The sequence below is a fragment of the Anguilla rostrata genome, chromosome 9, assembly GCF_018555375.3.
Source record: "Anguilla rostrata isolate EN2019 chromosome 9, ASM1855537v3, whole genome shotgun sequence".
NCBI classification, from domain to species: Eukaryota; Metazoa; Chordata; class Actinopteri; order Anguilliformes; family Anguillidae; genus Anguilla; species Anguilla rostrata.
The window spans coordinates 3,186,396-3,202,823 of NC_057941.1; the positions used below are offsets into that span (position 1 = coordinate 3,186,396).

The 16,428-nt window shown below is 40.3% G+C and overlaps 1 protein-coding gene across 1 annotated transcript; it reads left to right on the top strand.

Annotated features, from left to right (window-relative positions):
• Nucleotides 1-4,055: 4,055 nt before the first annotated feature.
• Nucleotides 4,056-13,137, top strand: LOC135262691 (organic cation/carnitine transporter 2-like). The gene is made up of 10 exons (XM_064349831.1): nucleotides 4,056-4,474; nucleotides 5,478-5,581; nucleotides 5,853-6,007; nucleotides 6,313-6,484; nucleotides 7,225-7,351; nucleotides 8,177-8,277; nucleotides 10,861-11,075; nucleotides 11,179-11,361; nucleotides 11,746-11,881; nucleotides 12,738-13,137. The coding sequence occupies exons 1-10, from the start codon at nucleotides 4,082-4,084 to the stop codon at nucleotides 12,829-12,831; spliced, it is 1,680 nt and encodes a 559-aa protein (XP_064205901.1). The 5' UTR covers nucleotides 4,056-4,081; the 3' UTR covers nucleotides 12,832-13,137.
• The last annotated feature ends 3,291 nt before the right edge of the window (nucleotides 13,138-16,428 follow it).

Sequence of the window (16,428 nt, forward strand, 5' to 3'; positions counted from 1 at the left end):
CCCACCCCGATCCACAGTCATAAACAAAGACGAAGAAGGGGTATTTAAATTAAATCCGCTGAATTCAGGCTGCATTTCCTGTATTTTTGACAACTGCCATAACTGTAAATAAACTTGGCTTCGTTCTTCATTTTTACTTTGTATTCCGGTTGTTTTTCTCCTGCACCACCTTCTTCTTACCACCTTACCACATTGCTAGAAAAACAGTGTGAGACAAATGCATGAACTATTTCCTTGTTGTTTTTTTATTTTAAAAAAATCAAGTTAGTAGTTTTACCTCTACAAATGCACAGGAGGTGGCAGCACTGACTCAGGATATACAGGTAGGTAGCGCGCTCAACCACTGTGGCAAAAGATCAGAGAGGTTGGGTAAGGATGTAATGTCGATAATAACCTGAAAATAAGTCACATGAAGTCGTGTGAAATTTGCATCTCTGCATGGAATTACATTTATTCACCTCTTATTCACCTGCTCAATATCCTGTTAGTTAGTTTGTTCCCAGCAGGAATACAAATCCTGAGTGACTGAGTGAGTGAGTGAGTGATGAAGTTACACCATTGGCCGGCCGGATCATGTGTGTTAGGTCCAGCCATATACTAGGTTTTAACCCGGTCTTGTTTTTTTTTTTTTTTTGTTTCTTATTTTTGAAGGTATTCTGGGTGGAGTTTTGTTGCGGGTACCCTATTCAGACTTTCGGTTTCAGACTGCAAGCTAATTGCCCGAAGCGTTCAAAGCTGCCCCGTGCCCAGTACCCTTCAAAGACTAGCCAGCTTTCAGTTACATTTGGACAGGCAGACAGGGACAGAAGTGACGGGGGAGGTTTGCAGGACATTTCGTCACACATTCCCCCACTCGCTTCCCTTACCATTCACCCGGTCACAGTCTGACTCCGGACCAGGTCAAACATTACACACGCGAAAACAAAACGTGACCTGAAATCACATGAAATTTGCACCTTCACATGGCAATTCCACGCTTTCAACACGTGAAAACAAAACACGTGACTTGAAATAAACGACACAGGTTCCCCCCCCCCACATGTTATAAGTGGATTTTTTAAAGTTCACGTGTACTCTTGACATGCTGGGGGGAAACGTGATTTTCACTGGATTTTTTTTTGTTAGACAGATATGTTTAACATCAAGATACGGACCAGGATTTGTGCTTTTGTTTTATCTCCAAGGAATAGTTTTTATGATGCTAGAGGTCAATCTGCTGGCACTAAACTTAATTCACTGTTTTATTGAGTCCTTTTCACTGTCTTGATCCTCAGCTGATGCAAGTTGCAAACAGACAAGCATTACATAATTTGACATATTATGACCAATAACAACAGTGCACATATGGTACAGTTCAGATAAGTAATACCTCAATGTTTATATAATCCAATATCAAACATCTTAATGCAATTGAGACATTACAACTTTGAGACATTCTCCCCCGATGTAGTACTCCTGGTTAAAATATTTGATGTATGTCTCTTTTTACACCAAATGGAAAACATTTAACTACTGAAATTTTATTTAATTGTGCCAAATATCTGAATTGCAAAAGCATGACAACGATACTAGCTTTATCTAAATCGAAAATCTTTAGCTGACAAATTTTAGCTGCTAACAAAACAAGAGGTGTTGTTCAGTATTTCTGCTCTGTAGTTCAGTTAGAAAGCTGTGTGTTTGCACACAGAAATATAAGACGGTGAACTGCAACGATGAAGAATCTACGGTGTCTCTACGGGACCAAGTGATTTGGTCTCTCTTTCTCCTGTGGGTTCCATTTATTTGGTAAATGGACTGCATTTATATAGCGCTTTTATCCAAAGCGCTTTACAATTGATGCCTCTCATTCGCCAGAGCAGTTAGGGGTTAGGTGTCTTGCTCAGGGACACTTCAACATGCCAGGGTGGGGTTTGAACCAGCAACCCACCGACTGCCAGACAATCGCTCTTACCTCCTGAGCTATGTCGCCCCCTATTTATTTATTTATTTATTTATTTATTTATTTATTTTACACGACAGAGTGGTGGGCTAGGCTGCACGATTTACCAGCCAGAGAGAATATTTACTCACATTTGGTGCTTGGTGGGTGTTAATTTTAAACCCTGTTCATAATGCTTTATGAAGATAGGTAATGTAAATCATGTATAACAGACTTTTCCCCCCACCACCTATAACCTTGACCTCTTGGGCAAGCTATCTAGATGTGCAGCACTTAACCCTCATATATTTTTATTTACAATGCCTTTTATGTTTGGGGTCAAATAGACTCTTAACAGTTTAAACAAGCACAAAATGACTGTAAACAGAAAAAGGATGTTATCTTTAAATATTGAAAATATTTTACATTTTTTGCCTCATTTTAAGGCCTGAAGCAAGTGAAGGTTTGTGAAATTTAAAATGTGCCACCAGAATCAACCGCAAAAAATTGTGAAAAAAAGGCTTTGAATTTCATGCAGCGACAGCACATGGGGTCAAAATGACCCCACACAACACCTTTGTACACAGGTTGATAAAAGTCTTCTGAAAACATAACTATTGTACGTTCTATTTTTATTGCTTGTTTAATTTTTTTCTATTTTTAAGTATTGCACTATGGCCCCGGGGGAACTATATTTCATTCTACTCTTTGCATAACCTGTAAAGAGAAGGAATGACAATAAACTATCTATCTATCTATCTTATCCTTATCGCATGTTTACCATTTAATCCCACCAGGAAATGTCATATAGTATCAAGATGAAAACAAGGTTTAGTGGTTTTAAAGGTGATGAGTAAGATTTTGAACCCAATTCTAACTGGCAGCCAGTGCAGGGAGGCTAGTGTAGGAGTACTGTAAGATCTGCGACAAGTTCTAGTGAGAAGTTTGGTGCCGGCATTTTGTACAAGTTGGAGTCGTGACAATGTAGAAACACTAAAACAGGTGGATAAAAAATTGAAATAATCAAAATCTGATTTAAAAAAAAAAAAAAACATGAATAATTTGCTCACTGTCATTTTCAGACAGAACTGTTTTGATTTCAGCAACGTTCCTAAGTTGTAAAAACAAGATTTTACACAATTTTTTACATGGCGAACAAAGGTTAGGTGGGGATTAAATATGACACCAAGGATTTTAGAGGATGGTTTTATATTACATATATAAAATAGAGGCAAATAAAAAAAAAAATGTCTTGGCCCCAAACACTATGCAGCTCACGATATATATACAGAGCCTATCCAAAAGCAACACCCCAACGCAAGACAGAACATGATTTCAGTGTGGCTTCCCTTCAAGAGTGATGCTTACCAGACGGCCCTCGTGTGAAAACTCAACTCAGTTTCTCCATAGCAGGGATGTCAAATCTTACCTGAAAAGGGCCGGTGTGAGCACAGGCTTTTGTTTTAGCCCATCACTTTAAAGCCACCTGGATGAACTAATTAAATAATCATGGTCTTCAATTCAGACCTCGATAAGTAGAATTAGTACTGGGCTAAAACCAAAACCTGCAGCCACACCAGCCCTTTTCGAATAAGATTGGAGACCCTTGCTGTAGGCTGTTTTTTCAATGTTAGCAAAAACCTGCATCCCTGCTCTGTAGTCTTCTAGCTCCAGGACATCCTGATTCAACTGGCTAAAAATTAAAGAAAAAAAAATGTCCTCTCCCTCCAGTGGAGCTACTCAGTGGCCAGCAATAGAGGATTGTGGTTGTACTGGGCAGCTCCCAGGTGTGAATGTGTATGAGTGTGAAGCAGGGCGTTCGTGCAAAAGAGCATCCGTGCTCAGCGAACCCGCCCTGGGTACATGAAGGTTAAATAAAATAAATCCTGGTTGCCTGGTTTAGAGCTGGATAGCTTGTTGGGATGGGCTCAAAGGGGGTGTGTGTCAGTGTTGGTCTAATTACTTGACCAGTCCTGAGAGAATGTGCCATTCCATTCAAAGGTGTCCATGACAAAGCAGTCAATCATTAGTGAGATCAAGTTAATGAATAGCCGCAAATGCAATCTGACCAAAGTCTACAATAGAAATGTCCATTCAAGCAGTTATCTATTGTCTCATATACAATGTTTAACACAAAGCCCAGTGTAGGCTGAGGGTTTGAGCATGGAAGACTACGATGGGGAGATAGCGTTTCTCGGCAACTGGGGCCGATTTCAGCAGATTGTCTTTTTCCTGCTATGCGCCAGTGCTGTGCCAAACGGATTCAACGCTCTCTCCATCGTGTTCCTGGGAGACAGCCCACCCCATCGCTGTCTGATCCCAGAGGCGGCTAACATCACTGAGGAGTGGAGACAGGCCAGCATTCCCACACAGGTGGTGAACGGGAAGACGGAGTACAGCAGGTGCACAAGATACAGGCTGGACCTGATCTCAAACTTCTCAGCCCAGGGCCTGTCCCCCAGTAAGGATGTCAACCTCTCTGAAGTGCCACTCGAGGGCTGCTCTAATGGGTGGACCTACAGTAAGGAGATCTACCAGTCCACCATAGTAACTGAGGTGAGCAGCTCGCATTTCACAGCTGACAGGCATATAATATTATACTGAAGCTAGTATGAAATGAAGGATTCTTTAAAAGTGTGTTAAACCTTTATTTTTCTAGGTTTGTCTCAGGGAGATAAAATGATAAATGTATTCCATGTAAGATACAAGTCAGCAGCCTCAGTGCTTTTTATATGCAGCAGGTTAGGCCCCCACCTTTGATGTTGCCTAACTAATGTTTTTGATTATTTCCTGTGCAATAATTTCACTGAGTAGCATACTGTCAACTTTTAACTGGGTATGAGTTTTCACATACCGCCTATTTTGTATGATTTATTTGAATGGTCATTATGTAATAGATACATTCTTTTAAAAATAAAGGTAGAGTAAAAAGGTATAGCAACAGGTGTTGCACCTTATCTTGTTTAATTTTGCCAAAAAAATGAATGTAGTAGCGTTAGTTTTAAAGGCTAAGCAACACATAACAACATCCTCCAAAGATATTAGACCAATTCTTTTTAGTCTGGAGGTTTTTCTGTAAATTAAGCTGAAATTGGTTTTGGTATGCCTACAAATTTGACAAATTGATCACTCCTGACAGACACACCAGACGTTACGCAAGAAAATTAATTCTGTTCCACAATAGGTGGACGACAACAGCTCTGCTATTATACCTTTAGCTTGAAAAGAAGACAGAAATGGACAGCATTTGGCTGAAAAGATGACAGAAATGGACAGTGAAATATTGATTCTGAATCTTAGGACATTATTGGTAACTCAGATATATTCCGACCAGTCTGTAGAAGAGATAATCGCTGATCAAGGCAGACTACCGTAATACACTCGTTCTGACTTGAGCTAGAGGTAATTGAAGTTGGAGGATTCATCCCAAAGCCAACCACAGCACAGCAGTACTGATCCTGTACTGTGAGTGAGCTGAACTGTAACCTCTTTACTGTTCAACCACACAGTTATCAGAGATTGCAACCCTTTCGTTGTGATTGTATGTACTCTTTTTCAGTTTGACCTCGTTTGTGACAATGAATGGAAACAGCCCTTCACTACCTCTATCTACTTCTTCGGTGTGCTGTCTGGGTCTTTTTTTTCTGGACAACTTTCAGACAGGTGGATTTTTATATCTTTTTTTTTTGTTCAGTAGTAACAATAGATTACACTCATATAGAGCCCTTTATATCATGGTTTCAAAGTGTTCTTTACAGCAAATTGTGTGCCAGAACATTGACGTGTGCCAGAACATTGACTATACACCAGCTGAGGTGGTGAAAGAGGAGTTAAGCCAATAAATGTAGTTAAACATTAAATAACCTAAATTGGATAGTTGAACTCTTTGAGACTGGTGGGCTAGACGAACGGATCTCTCCCACTCTCTCTGCAGGTTTGGGAGAAAGCCAATCCTTTTCATTACCATGGCGATTCAGACGCTCTTTACCTTCAGTCAGGTGTTCTCACCATCATGGGAGGTCTTCTCTGTGCTCTTCTTTATCGTAGGACTGGGACAGATCTCCAACTACGTGGCCGCATTCGTACTGGGTAAACGGAGCACCTCCAGAGCTTAGATAATCCACACACAATTATGTCTACATGCACTGGGCTTTACCTTCAGTTTTATGATACAATTTCTTTATAAACAAGACCAGGTCAAAATCTAGTATATGGCCGGACCTAACACGTGATCCGCCCGACCAATGGTGTAACGTCATAACTCGGCTGACCAATGGTGTAACTTCATCACTCACTCAGTCACAGACATTCGCGTTTGTAGGGCTGGCCCTGCTGTTGCGGTCCAGTTACTTGAACAACCAATGTTGAAATGGTTTCCTGTCCACCCCCCTCAGGAACAGAGATCCTGACTGGGCCTCCGCGGATGATTTACGGCTCCCTGGGAGTGTGTGGCTTCTTTGCTTTTGGCTACATGATGCTGCCACTCTTTGCCTACTTTTGCAGGGATTGGAGGACGCTCCTAATTGTCATGTCTTTGCCAAGCGTGGTCTACATCCCGCTTTGGTGGTAAGTCTGGGTTCATACAAATTAAGGGTTAGAAAACGTGCATATCTTCCCTCAGCTGTTTGTCCTTTGCAGACAAAATGTTTCTTGTAAGGACACGTTAGTGTGATTCACACTTAAAACCTAACAAACAACCAAATAAATGAGTGGGCATGCATCCAGATAGTAAACTCCAAAACGTTTGGGACAAAGACTAATTTCTTCTTGATGATTTGGCTCTGTACTCCAGTTTTAGATTTGTATTTTATTAAAGGGTATTTATTTATTTATTTTTATTTGGTTTCAACATGTAGAAATTACAGCACTTTTTATACACTGCCCCCCCCCCCCCCCTTTATTTGAGGGCACCACAATGTCAAATAGCAAACCTCCATACCTCTCATATTCACTTTTGCTACTGAATTTAGTTGACAACTTTGCTTGGTCGCTGGGTAAGTCTGGGATGCAGCCAAGGCGATCAGTGATTTGTTGTAGTTCTGTGCTTTACATTAAAAAGCAACCATGTTCAGTCACTACTATTATGCATATAATAAATAAAATTGATAATAAAATATAAATATAATATAATAAAAGCGACAATGAATTGATGCGTTCGTGAATATGCCTGCTTATATTATGAAAATTATGCCATGCCTCCACTGCAGGCTAGAGCAGAGTGAAACTTGCTGGTGCTGTGCTAGCAGGGGCTAGCATAGGTCTATTCCACCACCACTAAGCTAAAGCTAGCTAACCCCGTAATGCAGGTTCATCCCGGAGTCCCCCCGATGGCTTCTCTCTCAGGGCCGGGTGGAGGAGGCAGAGGCCATTTTGAGAGATGCTGCCAAGAAGAACAGAGTCACAGCCCCGGAGGTCATCTTCGCCGAAACAGAGGTCCCAAGTCTGCTCCTCCTCACACTAAGAACACCAGACACTTTTCTATGCACTTCTCAGCAAATTCAAATATCAAATTTAAGAAGGAACAGAAAAAAATGTAATTCAGATACAAAGTGCTTGTGGGGAGGGAGATGACGGTGCACGCTATGCATAGACAATACACATTTTTACGAAGGAAATGATTTTGTAAAGATGCTAAACATAACATTGTTTTTAAAAAAGATATGTCTGTGGGGGTTTCCAAAATAGCCAAAAGGACTCCAGAAGGACACCCGGTAACCCAACGTTATTCCAGATGTTTAGAGGTATAAAATACTATACTGTATACTGTATGTTAGGGGAAGATGATGTGTGCTCTCCTTGCTCTCCCTTGCCACCTCTAGCAGCAATACAGGAAGATTGTAGAAAATAGCTATATTAGCTATCTAGTTTATTAATCCAATGACTGAAGTTTTGTCAAATACCCCACCCCATCAACGTGTCATACGTGTCCCACAATTTCACATCACATAGTTTAGTCAAAATCAGGCCTACTCCTTATTTATAAGATGAATAAAATAGTTTGTAGACATAGAACTGTACACTTACATGTTATATTGTGTGTCCAGACTAATTACACCATAAAAAACTGAATGAATGCAAATAAACACACTCCAGCATTTATATGAGCCGGTTGCGACTTAAGGGGTTAAAAACACATAATTGCATCAGTGAATTCAAATCCATTATTTTTTCATTTTTGATCGACAACACAGCTTTTAAAAATCTAAAACATTAATCAAAAGTGCAGGACCACAGTGATATTAACACTGTTTTCTGTAGGGTGAAAAGGAACAATTTAAAAGAGAGGAATTCCATGGCTTTCTTGAACTCCTGAAGACCAGTAACATCCGTCACATCACGCTAATATTTTGTCTAGTGTGGTAAGCATCCCTAACAAGCAGAGCCACAGCACAGCCTGCCACCATTCTCGGTGATGCCAAATTTTTGTATTCCTGAGAGTAACACTGATGTTCTCCACTACTGTACATCACTCTTGATGTACCCCAAGAAAGCACATAAAATGTACATGTGCACTGCACATTCAACAGAAGTGACAGTTACAGTGCCATGAAAAAGTACTTGCCCACTTCTTTGTTTCCTCTATCATTGCATATCTGGCACACCGAATGGTTTCAAATCCTTAGACAAAATGTAAGATTAGAAAAAGGAAAACCAAGCAAACACAAAACGCATTTAAAAAACTTCAGCAGCAATAACTGCAACACTTCCTATAATCTGATATAGTCTTTCAGATCACTGTGGAGGAATTTTAACCCACTCTTCTTTGCATAACAGCATAGTTCAGACAAATTTGCAGGTTTTCGAGCATTAACTGCTTGTTTCAGGTCCTGCCACTGCATCTCTACAGGGTTCAAGTCAGGACTTTGACTAGGCCACTCCAAAACTTTAAATTTGTTTCTTTCCAGCCATTCAGATGTGGACTTACTTGAATCACTGACTTGCTGCAAAACCCAATTAAGCATAGCTTCAGCTAAAGGACAGATGACTGGACATTCTCCTTGGCAGGTTGCCCAGGTCCGGAGGCAGAAAAGCATCCTCACGCCATCACAATACCACCACGTTTGACTGTTGGTATGACATTCTTACTGTTAAGTGCTGTATTGGCTTTGCACCAGACATAACTGGACACATGCCGTCTAAAAAGTTACACTTTTGACCAATTTTTATACTTAATTTGTCCATAGAAGATTATCAAAAAAGACTTGGGGATCATCCAGGTGCTTTTTTTTTTGCAAATGTAAGACGAGCATTAATGGTTCCCTTGGTTAGCAATGGTTTCTGCCTTGCTACTCTCCCATGAATCCCCTTTTTGCCTAGTCGCTTTCTTATTGTGGAGTCATGGACTTTAGGTGAGTTAGAGGCCTGCAGTTCTTCTGGAAACTTTTGTCACTTACTGTGCCCTTCGTGAAATTTTAGCAGGCTGGCCACTCCTGGGAAGATTCACTACTGTTCCAAGTATTTTCCATTTGGAGATAATGACTGTGGCTAGGTGAAGTCCTAGAGCCTTAGAAATGGCTTTGTACCCCTTTCCAGACTGATATATTTCAACAATTCTTCTCATCTCTTCTGGAATTTCCTTTGATCGTGGCATAGTGTACTTGTGGTGGTGTACCAGTGGTGCCTACTTCATTCTGTTGGTAAGGTTCAATATGAGTGAGGTTTAGGTTCACCAGAGTGGCTGCAATCCAGTATGTCTCTGTTCAATCAGCTGAATGTAATTATCAATTAGACATGGGCAATTATGAGATACAGGTGTTGGTTTACTTTTTTCAATAAATAAATGCAATAATAATTTAAAAAAGGTCTTCATTCAGTTTCTCTCAGGCTAATATTACTTTTTGTCTAAAGATTTAAAACCACTCAGTGTAACATATATGCAATAACAGAGGAAATCAGGAAGGGGGCAAAAGGTTATTCTTGGCACTGTTACTGTAATTTATTATGTATCATGCATTATGAAACATATAAAGAGTGACAACATACAAATGCTGCTTGCTTAACCCATTGCCTCCCTGCTAATGACACTCTCATTTGCCTTAACATACTTACACACAATCCCACTCTTTTTGATCCATATTTTATGGAGGGTTTAACCAATTAACTTAAGCCGCGTTTCCACCGCAGGAACTATACCCCGGAACTAGGAACCTTTTGAGGAACTCAGTGCGTTTCCACCGCAGGAACTAGGGTCTAAATTTAGTTCTGGGGGCTTTGTTTTACCCCCCAAAACGTTCCTGCTCGGGGGTAGTACTTTCCGAAAGTACAGGAACCTTTTGGGTGGAGCTTGCAGCGCTGAACATTTCTGATTGGTCGAGTACTCGTAGCATTTGTGTTGTATTTATTTTCCGCCATTACCCGCCATGTTTGAAAATATGCAGCGGCAAACCAATGTATTTTCATAACTTCAAATCAAACTTGTATGTTATGCGGCGCAGTAGCCTACTTTTGGTTATAGCCTGTCAACGTCTTGGAATTATAACGTGTGCTCTTCTGTTCTTTTCTTGCTTTAGTATTCGTTTTATAAAATGCTAAGCATTCGTGCTGGGACAGCATATTACGCAGGCTACCAAAACATTCAAACGGATTAATTCGGTTGCTGAATATTTTCTTCCGGATTTTCTTTGTTAGCCCGTTGTAATTGACTCAAAACGTTTGATACAGTTATGTGAGGTATGCGGTAGTTCTGCATAATTAACATTGGCGATACAGTACAAGCAAACTGGAAATCACCTTCCGCACTTTTTATCCGGGTAAAATAACAGGTTAATTCTAGTAATCTTCCCTTTAGCTTTTTCAGACTGCCGTAATTTTACTGCCATTTTTCAATTCCACGAAAAGACCATTAGCACAGCTGGATTTCTCCCAAAAACAAATTCAGCTACACTACTTTGCATCTCAGTGGTATGCCTTTCAGATAATTATCTGCTTTTCTTTAATTTCAGGTTTACTCTAAATGTAGGTTACTTTGGCCTGTCCCTGAACACATCCAAACTACATGGAGACCCTTATCTCAACTGTTTCATCTCCGCTGCCACGGAGATCCCAGCTTATACTGCCAGCTGGTTGGCCCTCCAATATTTACCCAGAAGGCCGTGCTCTATCATCAAGATGCTCATAGGAGGCGCAATTCTTTTCCTCATTCAGCTTGTACCTTCAGGTATGACTTTCACTGCCTCCCCTCTGATTTTGTGGACAGTGACCCAGTCCCATACTCCCCCACTTCATTTGTTCTCACACAAACCTATCCACTTTGTTTGCAGATCTGCCCTCTCTGGCTATTTCACTTGAAATGATAGGGAAATTGTGTTTGGCCAGTGCAAGCGCCTTGATATACCCTTATACAGGAGAGCTGTACCCCACCATAATGAGAAACACTGCGGTGGGGACCTGCAGTACGGCCTCTCGAGTGGGTGCTGCCATCGCTCCATACTTTGTCCACCTGGGTAAGGGAATGCTCGAATGACTGCTTTGAGGGATTATTTACCCTCTTAAGCCACACTGTCAGAAACAGCTATGCATGCCACAAAGAACAAACGTCCCATATTCGCATTGCATTTTACATAAATCAAAGACCTGCATTGTGCCGAACCTGCATTGTGTTGACAAGTTGAAGGAAAAAATTATTGAACTTAAACACATGCATTTAACATTAATCAAGCAAGAGCTTGGCTATAACAAAAACCAGGGTCCCACAGCATGAAAAATGAGAACTATTTGACTAATCACCTGGTTGTTTTTTTAACCCTGAAGTTATTCACTTCCCTAACTCTCCTGTGCACTGTCCCACTGTGAGCTCACACAGCTACCTTTTTTTTTTACCCCCTCAGGTACATACAACAAGAATTTGCCTTACATTCTGCTGGGAAGCCTCACCATTATATCAGCGGTCAGCGTTCTCTTTCTGCCAGAGAGCTTTGGCCTCCCCTTGCCAGAGACTATAGAGCAGATGCCAAAAAGAGAGTGGTGGGTCACGTCATGCTGGTACTGACCATGGCAGTGATGATACTTGTGATCATAATGGCGGTGACGGTAATGATTTCTGGCATAATCACAGTGAGAGTAATTCCTGGGATAATCATGGTGGTGGTGTTTCCTGGGATAATGTCCTCTTGAGACCCAGCAATTCATTTTTATCCTCTGTCTCTGGTGGTCATAATCTGAAGAACCTTATATTCTTCTATACTGTAACCTATACAGACTGGTAAATGGACTGCATTTATATAGCGCTTTTATCCAAAGCGCTTTACAATTGATGCCTCTCATTCACCAGAGCAATTAGGGGTTGGGTGTCTTGCTCAGGGACACTTCGACATGCCCAGGGCAGGGGATCGAACCGGCAACCCTCCAACTGCCAGACAACCGCTCTTACCTCCTGAGCTATGTTGCAGAAAGGGACATTCACAAGAAAATATAATAAATGTATTTTTAAATACTTTCACGGCAAAATGTCTAATGTCATCCAGGACATCCATGTCGTTTTGTCAAAAAAAACATAAATATTAAAAACTTTTTCTGTTGGGTCTCAGGAGGATAATGGTGGTGGTGTTTGCGATTCCTGGGACAGCCGTGGTGGCGGAGATTCCTGGGATAATCATGGTGGTGATGTAGCTGCAAGTGACTGGTGCAGATCATGTTATAATATCATGGTGATGGTTGTGGTGCTTCTGAAGACAATGATGCTACTGGTGATAATGAAGAGGCTAGATATTGTGTTAATGCTAATGACAGTGGTGACCATGATGCTACCATGGTGAAGATGGTGATGATGCTAATTGTTTTCATGATAATAATGTGCTTGCTTTTGCATATTTCTTGACAGGATAAAATGGCCGTGTCTATCCAGCAAACAGAAAAATCCTCAAAAAGAAGGCAAAACTCACTCAGTGAAAATCCTTGAGGAAACCTGGATGTAGTCACCAGAACTATCTTTGCATGACAAATCATGTTGTGAGAGTTAGGGATGTAACGATTTCAGTACAACACATGGCAAAGGGTTCATGATTCGATACACTCACAATATTTTCCCATTCAATTTTAATTTTGAATGGAAACAAATTATGATTCCTTCTTTATTCTTCAGTCACAAAACATACAAAAACTGCACTTATAAGTTAAACCATTTTTTTATTTTGTAAAATAAATGTATTGTTTTTATTTTATTTTTAATAAATTAGCAAAATTTCTGAAAACATGTTTTTGCTTTGTCATTATAGGGTATTGTGTGCAGATTGATGAGAATAAAAATGTATTAAATCAATTTTAGAATAAGGCTGTAATGTAACAAAATGTGGAAAAAATGACTGGGTTTGAATACTTTCCAAAGGCACTGTATATACTGTACATATATATATATATATATATATATATATACACATATACATACACACACACACACACAGGTAACAAATTAAAGGAAAAACCTGAATAAATCAAGGGGCGAGGATTGCTCTCCTAGCACGTGCCAGCGGAAGTAGTGATTTTTGGGCTTCTCAGCACAAAAAATTACATCATAAACTTGAAACCTTGAAGGACTGTGCTGTAATGCTCAAAAAATAAGCTCCCTAAATATCCTGAAACTCTGATGGAAGTTTCTTTATTGCAGGACTGTGAAATCTCATTAAAAAAAGGGTGGATGTGGGTACAGACTTTTGTTTTTGCCAAGCACCATTCCCCAGCACTTTGCCCTGTCAAGATCTTGATAAGTACAATGGATTGTTTACTGCTGTGTTCAACAAAACCTGCACCCACACCGGCCTTTTTCAGAGAAGACTGGACACCACTGGCAGGGCCGGCCCTTGGATTATGGTGGCCCTAAACAAATCTGAAATCTGGGCTGCGTTTGAGCGGGTTGCTTGGTAAAACCCTTCTTACATTACATTGTTGCGAAATGTTCTGTTGCCATTCCATTTAAAATTTATACCGCTAGTTCCGAGATGGGGGATGAATAACGTAATTACAAAAACAATGTTATTTACCTTAGATAAACATTGGATCGTGTGGCCCCCCCTAGCGGTTGTGGCCCTAAACAAGTGCATAGAGCGTTTATGCCACGGGCCAGCCCTGACCACTGGTCTGTAGTCTTCCAGCTGCAGGACTTCCTGGTCCACTGGTTTAGAATGGTATATCTGGGTGGGATGAGCTCAAAGAGAGTGCATCAGCATTATTTGACCAGTCTTGAGAGAATGGGCCAGTCCATTTAGAGGTGGTTGTGCCCAGGCTGGCAATCAATAATGTTATGAAGTTACTGCATAGCCAAATATGGAATCTGGCCAAAGTGCAAACTGACCACAAAAATGAGGTAGTTAATTGAGGTAGTCACCTCAGTGTTAACACATAATGTTTTTATAACAAGAAGCCCGCTATTGGCTGGGGCTTCGAGCATTGGAGACTTTGATGCAGACACAACTGGAGCAGATTTCAGCAGATGGTCTTTCTCCTGCATTAGTGATGTGCCCAATGAATTCAACGCTCTCATATGAGTTGCATGAAAGGTACTATATAAATAAAGTTTATTATCATTAAATGAACTATTGCAAATGTTTCTTATGTTAATTAATTTCTAACAAGATTATTTATTCAGCATCTATAAATCACAGATTAAATATAGCCTTTAACCAAAACAGTAAAGCATGGCTATACAGCCAGCTATCTTTACAGTGTAACATTACACATAGCTTAGAAGTATATTAGCTAAGCTGTTAGACTAATTGTTAGTCTAATTGCCACACTTCAGTAACAAGAAACGAGCAGCCGGTCCTAAAACCCGGAAATAACTTTGTAATTTTGAGTCATGGCTTCATTCGGCAGATTTCCAATGCTTTTTTCCCCCCATACGGATTTCGTTTTTCCCCGAAAATAAGGTTTGTGGTGAACTTGTTCTACGAGATAAATTACACACATTAATATCTTAACCGTGAATTTCGACGCTGGTTTGAGCTTTTAAAAAGTAGTATAAGTTGCTATATGCAACCGCCACTCTGGTTTCCATACTAGCCTGCCTGCACGCGACAACCGTTGTAGTTTCAACAACATGTTAGCAACTTACATAGGCTATATAAAGCACATAACTTCAAAATTCACGGTTGGACAGTAATAGGTGTAATTTATCTCGTATAACAAAACTGCACTGGGCATACGTTAACCACAGACGGCAGAAAACTAAATCCCTATGGGGAAAAAAGAATTGTCAATCCGCCGAGGGCAGAAATGTCCGATTTTGGCCTACAAAAAGACGTCATCACTTGTAGCTAACACACGGGTGGCCCAAAGAAAACGAAGTGTTTCTAACGTGCAATTTCACCAAAATACGAATAGTACAATTAGTAAACAGACTTTAAAAACATTTAACAATACTTACACAGGTTTTAATGGTTATATTTTCTTCAACTCACTCTTGTTTGCTTAGAACATCCCGAGATCGCTAGCAAGATGCTATAGCTAACAACACAACTTTGCAAGGGAAACTCACCTGAGCTCGAGGTAGGAAGGACGATAAATGGAAAACTAGGCTTCTTCACCGTAATAATCTAACAGTTAACAAAAACAATGCTTATTTACATGGGTTGCAGTGAAATTACAGGGTATTTCAATGTATTAAGTATAAAATAGTAACCATTAATATCTGCGTCTTTTCCGTATGTTCGCGCTCATCGCCTCATCTTTAACGGCAGTTCATTCAAGAACGTATGCGAGAAAGAGTGCGCATGCGCCATCTACAGGCAATGATGTAATTTCCCCTCGATACTAAAGAAATATTAGCTAACCCTTAAAAAAAAAATCAGCGAACCCTTTTCTAGCCGTAGCTACGTATTCATGCATGTTACACTAGGCGTAAAGACTTCAGGTTTGGGATGAAGCCAAGGCGAACAGTGGTTGTGACTTTGTTCGACTAAGGATGTATCAGTCGCTCAATATTTGTGGTAATGCAACATTCAGAAGTCACCTGTAGCCTACTGTCGATTACAGTGCTTTTGTTAACATTGTTAGCTGGGCTAACATGAATCTCAGAAATGATGCCTAATGCAGGTTCATCCTGAAGTTCTCCTGATGGCTTCTCTCTCAGGTGAAGGATGCAGTGGCCATTTTGAGAGGTGCTAGCTAGAAGAACAGAGTCACAGCCCCAGAAGTCATCTTCACCCAAACAGAAGTACCAACTCTGCCCCTCCATACAAAAAGAACACTGGACACCTTTCCATCTATGAGTCACAGCGCGTAGGCTGTACATGCTTTTATCTATTATTATGGCTATTATTATTTTTTAAATATCCAATAAATAAACCTAATTGATCATATTTTTTGCAAAACATTTAAGAATATTCTGGTGTGTATCTTTTGAAACGTTCATCAAAAGTGCATTGTCAGACCACCAAGATAACGTTTTTTTTCCTGTTGGTTGAACAGAAACAATCTAAGATGTAGGGATTCCATCCCTTTCTTGAACTCCTGAAGACCAGTAACATCCATCACATCACACTAATATCGTGTTTGGTGTGGAAAGCATAGCAAGCACA

Excerpts from the sequence above, each read along its gene's own strand:
- LOC135262691 (XM_064349831.1), top strand. The coding sequence starts at position 4,082 with ATGGAAGACTACGATGGGGAGATAGCGTTTCTCGGCAACTGGGGCCGA. Across the intron at positions 6,485-7,224 it reads GTCTACATCCCGCTTTGGTG|GTTCATCCCGGAGTCCCCCC; the intron begins GTAAGTCTGGGT and ends CCCGTAATGCAG. Across the intron at positions 11,076-11,178 it reads CATTCAGCTTGTACCTTCAG|ATCTGCCCTCTCTGGCTATT; the intron begins GTATGACTTTCA and ends CTTTGTTTGCAG.